Genomic DNA, 10,200 nt, shown 5'->3' on the forward strand with positions numbered 1-10,200 from the left:
GTCCGTTAACTGGTGTTCGGAACACACACCTCTTGCCATGTTCTGTGGAGCTTGTCCGCTAGAACAGCCGAGATCGCATTCCTGATGCGGGTCTTCACGTCATCAAGTCCGTTAACTGATGTTCGGAACACACACCTCTTGCCATGTTCTGTGGAGCTTGTCCGCTAGAACAGCCGAGATCGCATTCCTGATGCGGGTCTTCACGTCATCAAGTCCGTTAACTGGTGTTCGGAACACAAACCTCTTGCCATGTTCTGTGGAGCTTTCGAGCTGGAACAGCTGAGATCGCATTCCTGATGCGGGTCTTCACGTCATTAAATCCGATAACTGNCGCGGCTCTTCACGTCATCAAATCCATTAACTGGTGTTCGGAACACACTGCTCTTGACATAACCCTACAGGAAAATATTAAGTAGTGTTCAGTCTGGTGAACGCGGAGGCCAAGGCATTGGACAATCTCTGCCGACTCATCTTCCTGGAAATGTCCTGTCTAGGAACGCGCTTACCTGCAGACCTCAGTGGGATGGAGCACCATCTTCCTCAAGAATGACGTGTGGCTGTAAGTGCTCAATTTGTGGTACTGCGTACCGATGCAGCATGTCCAGGTAGGTGCTCAGTTTTATCGCCTGTTTTTTGAAAAAAAAAAAGTTCAAAACCTGGTCATGAACAACACCATATCACACCACACGTTCCCTATCGAACAATCGCGTATGTGCTCCATAACATGTTCGTTTTCTGTGCCCCATATGCGCACATTATGCCTGTGAACTTTACCCGAGACGCGAAATATTGCCTCGTCGGTGAACATGATTTTTTCAAGAAGTCCACATCAAGGTCAATGCGGTCGAACATTTCTTCTGAGAAATGTTGACGTTCCATGTCATCAACAGGTTTAATCTGCTTCACTAACTGAACCTTGTACGCACACAACCTCAACGTCTTATGTAGTACTTGTGTATCCTTGAAAGTGGAATAAACAATTCACGCGAAGCTCGACCTGTGGATTTTGTAGGGCTTCGTACAAACGATTCACGGATTCTTTCCACACGTCCATCCCTTACACTAGGTCTGCCACTTCTCTTGCGATCATGGACACTCCCAGTTTCTAGGATACGCCGTTGCCAGTCTCTTACTCCTTTGTCACTCTGAGGTTTCTCATTGAACTATGTGCGGTAATTTCGTTGAGTCTGGATGACTGATTTTGTCTCAAAAAGCCATCCTACACAAGGCGCGCATTCCTGCATAGTCCCCATTTGACAAGCAACTGACAGAAAACTAAAGATGGCCGCTTATGTCATCTGTTTGCGGCAAAAGAAAACTTCCAGAGTTTCATTATGATCTGCCGAAAATCATATGAGGCTACCTCAATTTGTTTGCGCGCCACACTTTTTCAAAATCCCGAAGGGACTTCGTGAACACACTGTATATCAATGACAGTCCTGTAGAGTAAACGAATATAAATTTTACATTGGCATTTCCTTATATAAAGCACAAATGCGCCACTCCTCTCTAAAGTGAAGGTGGAGGACACTGTACCTGTATGTCCATCTATCTGTGGGGCTGCCTGCTCGTCCGCTTTGCCGGCTTTCTGTTCTCTGTAGCAGAGCGACGAGAACTGATTGCTGTTTATGATTGTGTTTTAATAATCTGTTAAATAAACATTTTCATTTGCCCACAGAGAGAGTATCATCGTCGTGCTTGCGATTGGATTGAGATAAAGCGAGTAAAGGAGACGATGAAGGTGAGTTTACACACACCGCCTAATCCACATGGCACAGACACTCTAGAACATACGGCTACATAAAGTCGGTCAATGAAGTGATTCAGTATTTCTAAATAATTTTAATCTTTCTAACGAGTTTCATTCGCAGTCCAATTCCACAACTACTATCATTCACAGGCACACTTTGTACCATATAGTTGCATTCATGAAAATATTCTACGCAATTAATGTCGCCCTTTTCCTCAGATAAAGCATAAATTTAACCTAATCTTCATTCCTTCTTGTTAGCGTTAAGGAAAACAACACTTTAGGCCGTCCATCTGCGGGCCTGCCTGCTCGTCCGCTACGGAGGTTTCGTGCAGTCTCCTATAGGGAGATCAGATCTAGATGCTGGAACAAGGCTACTAGGATTTTTTGCTGTTCATGATTGTTTTAAAAATCAGTTAAACATATTATTTTGTCCACAGGAAATAGACGAACGCAGTGATGAGATGCAAAGTCACATTGAGTCATTGGTGACCGTAATAAAGGTGAGATAACCATGTTACTTACTCCACAAGTAACTTACGTTAAAGATGGCACATACGTATATTCAAGAGTATTTGCCCAAGAAAAACCAGTCAATGAAGTGACTGAGTAGATGTAAACATTTAAATATTTCTGATAAAATTTATTCAAAATTAAATCTACACTTATAAGCACCATTAGGCACACTTTAACTAAACCTGAAGCGTGATCGATGTAGGCCGCAGGCCAGACGGCGTTCTCTTCCGAACCCTAAGTTGGCTAGTGTTAACCCCTCCTTTGTGGGTGGATGCCCTTTAAGGCAAGGAGGGAGACAGGCAATCTTGCGACGTGCCGGCCTATTGCAGGCGCTCCTCGAACTCCTGATGTATCGCCACACCACGCTGACCAACTGTGGTTGCTAGAATACAGTCGCGGGGAGGAGGGGGGTGCATTATCTGCTACTTCCTTCGAGTTAATTTGGATTCGAGGTGAATTCAATTCTGAGGCCAAGCTCTGAAAACGCTCTCAAACCGCAAATTTGTTAACCGGGTCCGAAAGGTACCTAGTTCTAATATGATCCAACAAATAGAAAACAATTGGCAGGTGATCTGAGTCCAGAATGTCAGAGGCAATGATTTCTAACGACCGGACTTTCTTGTCCACAACATTATCACCATTTCAAGCAGAAGAGTAATGAATGGGTCATTGTTGTGCTGAAATTTCAAACTCATTTATGTGAAGTAAATTCAGGTGTTACGCGCCTGAAGAGTTGGAAAGTACGTTATTCCAAAATGGATATATAGCTTTCAGATTTCATACCAGTAGCGACTTGTCTAAAGCTTAAGAGCTCAGCAATGTCTGCATCATTCCAGGGGTGACTGGTAGCTTCACTCCTACCAATCGGTATACAGACCCCTGTGCCGTCTATTCAAGTACGGAGAGGCAGTTCCACATGGTTATGGGGAATGCCTTTCATAAGGGTAGTACTGCCTTTTCTTCCCAGGAACGAGTCAGTCCGATAATTTGAAATTAAGAGCCTCTCTTGTGTTTTGGGATGCATCTGTGAGAGCAGAGCAACATCAAAATGTACGCCTTACAGGTGTATACTGATCCCACGGCGCTGCCTCCCAATGCGTTAACTGCCATATTTTACGAGAGTCCTACGAACTCTAGTAGCCATGTTGAATTGTTGAAGAAGTAGAAGTGGGGGTGGTAGTCAGAAACACTAAATTTGTGGGGGGGGGGGGGTTAAGAGAATATATCTCCGATATGGAAGGNGTTCCCAGTCAGTGCCCACTTCTCCTTCTGGGATGGATAGAGCCTATAATCGGATTTTCTTCATACATTATATATTTTTATGACGCTGGAAGGGGTGCATTATAGTAATTTTTTTTGCAAACGTTTGGAGGGCTATATTAGGGCGAAAATTTGATGTTAACAATGGGAGGGCTGCATGTGAGACATGCATTGCAACGTGGAATTTGGGTACCAACTCAGCATTAGCTCTAGGTCCGAGGAAAACCACGGAAAACCTTGGTCGAGCTGGCCGGTCGCAGGACCTTCCGGATGCAAACTGACTTCTAGCCAGCAGTCCGGCATTAAATGCGCGAAACCTAACATTAGACCCTATCTGTTCTGTTGCTTTAAATTAAAGTTTATATGTGTCTCTACAATTTATTTTCTTTTGCATACATTGGATGAGCATCAAACATATGTATATCATATTTTCAAAGGGTTTTAATTGTTAAAGTATTGATAAATTTAGATCTATGTTGTGGAGGGGCAAAGGTTTGTTGCTCATGATTGAGCGATACACAAAGAGAGAGAGAGAGAGAGAAGAAGTGGTGGGCGTAGTGAGAGACACTACATTGTGGGTGGGGGGGAAGAAACTATATCTCCGATTTTGAAGGTTCCCAGGCAGTGCCCGCTTGTCCTTCTGGTAAAGATAGAGCATATGATCGGATTTTTGTTTGTTTGTTTTTGCTAACGTTGGGAGGGCTATATAAAGGCCAAATTTTGATGTTAACAATGGGAGGGCTGCATGTGAGGCATCAACTTTTCCTGCTTATAACACTTCAACACGGACCGCGCAGAAAACACAGCTCCCCTGTTGCAGTGCAATTGTTGCCGAGGAATTATTGCGTTCTTGTCTGTTGGCGGAGCCGCCACGTAGCACGGCCAGCTGCACAGTTGCTTCTTTCATGGCCGTTGCTTAACAACGAGTCTACATACCACACTACAATGTCTGAAAGTATGAAGACACTCCACGCAATTAAGGTCTCTCTTTCCTCAGAAGCAGCATAAATTTAGTCGTCACTCTTCTCCAGAGCGATGTAAATTTACGTCCACATGCGATCCTGCCTGTTCGTCTCCTATGACGGTCTTATGCTGTTTGTAAGAGAGGGATCAGATGTAGAGGGTAAAAAAGTGCTATCAGAACTAATCAACGTTTATGACTGTTTTAAGAATCAGTTAAACAAGCATTTCTATTTCTCCACAGGCGGCAGAAGTACGCCGTGAGCAGCTATGCCATAAAGTGATTTCACTGACAAAATCAGCGAAGGTGAGATAACCACATCACTTACTACACATATCACTTATACGGTAAATAAGGCACATGCGTACATTCAGGAATATTTGACCAAGAGAAGCCAGTCAAGGAAGTGGCTGAGTAGATGTAAACATATTAATAATTATGATCAATTTCATTCAAAAATAAATCCCACCAATTATAAACATTCTTAGGCACAATTCATACTGTATATTCATACGGACCACTGTCCGCTTAGAGCACCGTAAATGAGAATTGTTATGATAATTCCACATGCGATTCTGAATTAAATTTCAGGGTCACTTTCTAAATATTCATAACATCCTCAATTTTTTTCAACAGAGATATACGGATAATTAAAAGATATTTTATGCCCATTACAAAGCTTTCCTACCTCGAATTCTGACACAGAATGTATGCCTCAAAATATAGACGTTCGTATAATGTCTGAAAAGATCAAAATATTCCTTGCGTTTAAAGTTACCACTTCCTTATATGCAAGAATAATTTTAATGCCACTCGTTTATAACACTATACGTTCATCCATTTGCGGACCTGCTTGCTCGTCCGCTGTGCCAGTTTCATACTCCCCGTTAGAGGGAGATCAGATGTAGAGGATGTAACAGGGCTATCAGAAATGACTGCTGTTTATGGCCGTTTCAAAAATCAGCTAAACAAACATTTATATTTCTCCACAGGAGGCAAGAAAACGCCGTGTGAAATTACGGAGAGAGATATACTCAATACAGGAATTGATTCTGGAGGTAAGTCAGTCTCATCAGTTCACACGTCATTTTCTTTGAAAATGGCACATATATTCAAGAATGTCTCACCAAAGGATCTCCGTGATTCAGGAAAGTTTGAATACGAAACTATCACACAAATGTTTACCTAGGTATACATGGATTTCATTATAGATTTCATTTAAACACATTTTGGTAAGATTAACTTGATTCATAAGTATCCGTAACCCAATAAGAATGTTCTACTGAATCAAAAACTTTCTTGAAGTCTACGAATAGCTGATGTACTGTCTCATTGTACACCCAATTTATTCCTCCAGTATTTGATGAATGGAAAAATCTTATCAGTGTTTGTCTTTCAGATACTCACTGGCTGGTTCCAGAAATGTCCATTAGAATTGCGTCTTAACATTGTTCAGATTATCTCAATTTATTTGCCTCGGATATCATAAAAGTTCCAATTTGCCTTCTTTCCGGTGTCTGTTAGTTTTAACAGCCTTCGTCGAACCATGGCTTATGCTGCATCAATACGTAATGAGTTAGATTATCTTGGCTGAAAGTGTCATATTCTCGCTAATAGTTTCCCAATTTGCGAGCCTCCTTCAGATTCTAATCTCACAGTGTTACTTACGTTTTACCTCGTTTAGCTTATTGCGATTTTACGTCTCCGCATGAAACTTTTACTTGCTCAATTACTCACTGCCAGTCTCTCCCTAACTTCTGCAACAACGACACAGTAATCGGGTACCACACTCCGCTCCTCTGAAAGGCCGCACGTAAAGTACACTTGAATTTCTTTATCTACAAAATTGTGGTAAATCTGGCTGTTTTCTTTTTAATCCAGAATGCGTACAGGGCTAATCTGGAAGAGGTGGAACGCTGTATAGAATATGTGAATTCCTTCAACGAGAACATGGCTGTCACTGAAGGAGAAAACGAGAAATCTAGCGGTGAGTAGATTGCACAGTAAACAGTAAGTGTGTCTAAAAAGAGAGAGACTTATATTTCTTGTAACATTTATAGGCATAATTCTCCTTCTTAATGTAAGCTTTTAACCTTCCAGAAACCAGGCAGGGTATTTATACTTTTTAATGTAACCACAAAGAATAGCTAAATCTATGGCTAGGGTTACAGCAAAATTTAATCTGCCAACGGCAGCATCAACAGATGTTTCGTTGTACAGTGAAGACCAGTAATAACTAGACAAGTAATTATAAATAACTGCATAATCCCAAGAGGAATATCTTTTGTAAGATCTTTTAAAAAATTTGTATAACGTCCCAATGGCATGACACAGTCAGTGATAAAATGAGGGAATTGATCCGGCTGAACTTGGCCGTGTTCAGCATGGTCAACCGAAAGATCAGCAGGATTTGTAAAATTAAGGTCAGGAAATTTGCAGAAGTTGTCAAGATAATTACGTAGGGAAGTGAAAAATTATCCGAACTTTTGGTTTACCAATTTATATACATAAAAGTACGGGTTGAACAAGTATATCATTTTTCTACATAGTCTCCTTCCTTTTCGATGCACTTGGTCCAGCGGTCCACATGCTTGCGTATTACCTCCAAGAAGAAGGTATTCGGGTGGCAGCGTAACCATTTATGCACCGCTTTCCGCAGATAATCGACGACCTTGTAAAGCATCTCTGAGGAGTCCAAAGAGATGATAGTTGGAAGGGGCGAGATCTTGGTTGTAGGCAGGTGTTCTAGCACCTTGGAACCGAAATGATTAATGCTTTTAACGGTCTGGCCGTCCATGTGTGAGTTTGTAATATCATGCAACAACACTTTCCTCGACAATAAGCCTAGGCGTCTGGTGCGAATTTCTGGCTTCAGATTGTCGGCCAGCAAGTCACTGTATCTTGAAATGTTGATCGCACAACCTTCTTCGATGTGGTCTTCCAGTATCGACCCTTTTCAGTCCCAAAAAAACGGTTAGCATCACCTTTCCCGCGGAAGATTGAGTCTCGAATTTCGTGTCCGGACACTTTTAAATTTGTCGATCCACTCATACACATTTCTACGCGGCAGAGCACTGTTCCCGTGTTGTGTTGAAAGCCTCCGATGAATTTCAGCCCCTGACACACCTTCCAACCAGAGAAATCGGATCACTGTTCTTTGTTCCTCCTTCGTGCACACTGCTAGCGGAGCGGCCATGTTTACACTGTCACAGCATCAAGGAAAATGAAGTAATCAAGGTCAAACTTCGATCATGTGACCACAGTAGTATCAACTATAAGCATGCATGAGCAGAAAGCAGTGTGACAAACCTAAAGATGTGTTATGGCGAAAGTGCGAATAATTTCTGACATTCCCTTGATTTAAACCGAGGAAAGAAGCGGTGGAACGAATCAAACCCCCTTTCAGTTTTGTGTAGTAGTGACAATTTGGGGAAAGTGAACCATACCAGTAAATTCCAACCGATACAAGGGGTATTTAAGATATCTAATCAGTTCTCTAAAAACCCGAAGTAATATCTGATAATATCAACTTCGACATCAGGAGCCAATCAATGATTGTCAATAAAAAAGATACGGCCACCAAGTACAGTAATTTCTACCCATATATATTCACGAAAATATTCAAGGTCGGATCTAAGTTTGGCGCCCGAAACTGCTTCAGAAACAGCAACTGAAACTCCACCGGCACGTGATTCAGTTCGAAAACCTCGATGAATACGATATACATTATGAATTGCGGGGAAACGTTTTTGGTTGGAAAAGGATTCATTTAGCCATGTTTTGTAAACCTTAAAATTTTAAAATTGAGAGAGCATACATTGTTAAAAATTGTAGTAGACTTTTGTTAATAATAATAATAATAATAATAATAATAATAATAATACGACGAAGGAAAGTACGAAAATACTCATAACGCACTTAGAGAAGGTAGCAAAGAAGAAGACAAGAAGACAATGAGATGCAGGGAAAAGGAAGACGAAATCATGATAAAAATTTAGTTTTCTTTTCTCTGTGTCTGAATGCCACAGAATTCATAACTTCAGAAAAACTGCTTCCTTTCTCTTTAGTTTGTTAAAAAAAGTGAAGGTCATGAAGACACATAGGGGAGTGGAGATACAGCGCCGATATTCTTTAGACCTTTAGCTTTACGCCTCGGCCGCAAACACCCGCGGAAATCACCTAACGTAAAAATTGAATAGGAGGTTGGGAGGGCCCAAGAACCGGTTGGGAAAGAAAAACTCCTGTCCTCTTGACTTGGGTATGGAAGGGTTAACAACGGGGTACATTTTGTATGATATCATCCAGAGGATGAGGGTTCAGCTCGAACCAAAGCATCCATTTAAACAGAATAACAGAGGAAGGCAGGGATACCTGCATACAAAAGAAAAGTTAATTCTCTAACAACGAATTTGGTCTCTTACAGAACTTCCAAAGACCAAGAGCAGGATTCCTGTGAAGTCAGCCCCCACCGTTCTGCAGTCCAAGGTTAAAAGTTTCAGCAATATCAGCCACAACCCTAGTGGGGGAAAGAGCAGGATTCCTGTGAAGTCAGCCCCAAACGTTCTGCAGTCAAGGTGAAAAGTTTCAGCAATATCTGTCACAAGAATTGTTGGGGAAATGTGAAGATAGTACACCGGAAGTTCGACTACAGCAACGTGCAGGCCAAGGTCAACACATGGAGGAATACGGCATAAGGGGGTGACTGGAGCGGTAACATTTAGCACGATCAAAGTTCAAGCGAGGACCGTGCAACAAACATCAGACATGCAAAACAAAATATTCACCATGCTTGGCAGCAAATAAGAACAAACAGCATTGCCCCAGTCTGCAAGTCTTGAAACAATCACGAATGCTAAAGCCTACTACGATGGAAGCATACAAATTCGCTGAGGTCACTCTCATAGAATTTGAAGCATTCTATCGAGCTGTACAAATTGTGAAGCAATAACGAATGCTGTAACCTACCTCGATGGAAGCATACAAATTCACGGAGGTCATTCTCATAGAATTTGATGCTATATTTCGAGCTCTGCAAGTCGTGAAGCAATCACGAATGCTAAAACCTACCTCGATGGAAGCATACAAATTCGCTGAGGTCACTCTCATAGAATTTGAAGCTATCTTTCGAGCTCTACAAGTCGTGAAGCAATCACGAATGCTGAAACCTACCTCGATCGAAGCACACAAATTCGCTGAGGTCGCTCTCATAGAATTTGAAGCTATTTTTCGAGCCGTGCAAGTCGTGAAGCAATCACGAATGCTGAAACCTACCTCGATCGAAACATACAAATTCGCTGTGGTGTTTCGATTGCACAATGGGACACTGCTAGTTGCTGTAATAGTAGGGAATATTTTCGATTGCATGTCTGATGTATGTTGCGAGTTCCTCACTTGTAATCCTGTAGCTCCAAAGCATCTATTTGTTTTATTTTTCCCTATAAAACTACTCTGTGACTACATTTAAATTATATTAATTTCATCTTTAATGTAATACTTATAATACTTTTATCCTTAATTGTAATATTTCTTTAATAAAGATATAAAAACTTATGTTCAAATAGTTTTCATTGCCTGTTTCCGACACGTTAGAACAATATCCATATTTTACATATAACTTCGAATAGTTGGAATTCGAATAATGCGACCACTTCATGGGATTCAATATCCGCGCTAGTGGAGACCTAGCTATACTGATCCTGTCATAACAAGGTTG

At 41.4% G+C, this 10,200-nt stretch overlaps 1 protein-coding gene across 1 annotated transcript; it reads left to right on the forward strand.

Moving 5' to 3' along the window:
• The first annotated feature begins 1,704 nt into the window (after positions 1-1,704).
• On the forward strand, positions 1,705-9,162 carry LOC117282213. Its single transcript, XM_033750931.1, has 6 exons — positions 1,705-1,741; positions 2,191-2,253; positions 4,731-4,793; positions 5,480-5,545; positions 6,369-6,474; positions 8,911-9,162. The coding sequence occupies exons 1-6, from the start codon at positions 1,736-1,738 to the stop codon at positions 9,063-9,065; spliced, it is 459 nt and encodes a 152-aa protein (XP_033606822.1). The 5' UTR covers positions 1,705-1,735; the 3' UTR covers positions 9,066-9,162.
• Positions 9,163-10,200: the final 1,038 nt, after the last annotated feature.

Source organism: Cryptotermes secundus, unplaced genomic scaffold (genome assembly GCF_002891405.2).
Source record: "Cryptotermes secundus unplaced genomic scaffold, Csec_1.0 scaffold3757, whole genome shotgun sequence".
Lineage (NCBI taxonomy): Eukaryota > Metazoa > Arthropoda > Insecta > Blattodea > Kalotermitidae > Cryptotermes > Cryptotermes secundus.

Excerpts from the sequence above, each read along its gene's own strand:
- LOC117282213 (XM_033750931.1), top strand. Across the intron at positions 2,254-4,730 it reads CATTGGTGACCGTAATAAAG|GCGGCAGAAGTACGCCGTGA; the intron begins GTGAGATAACCA and ends ATTTCTCCACAG. Across the intron at positions 5,546-6,368 it reads TACAGGAATTGATTCTGGAG|AATGCGTACAGGGCTAATCT; the intron begins GTAAGTCAGTCT and ends TTTTTAATCCAG.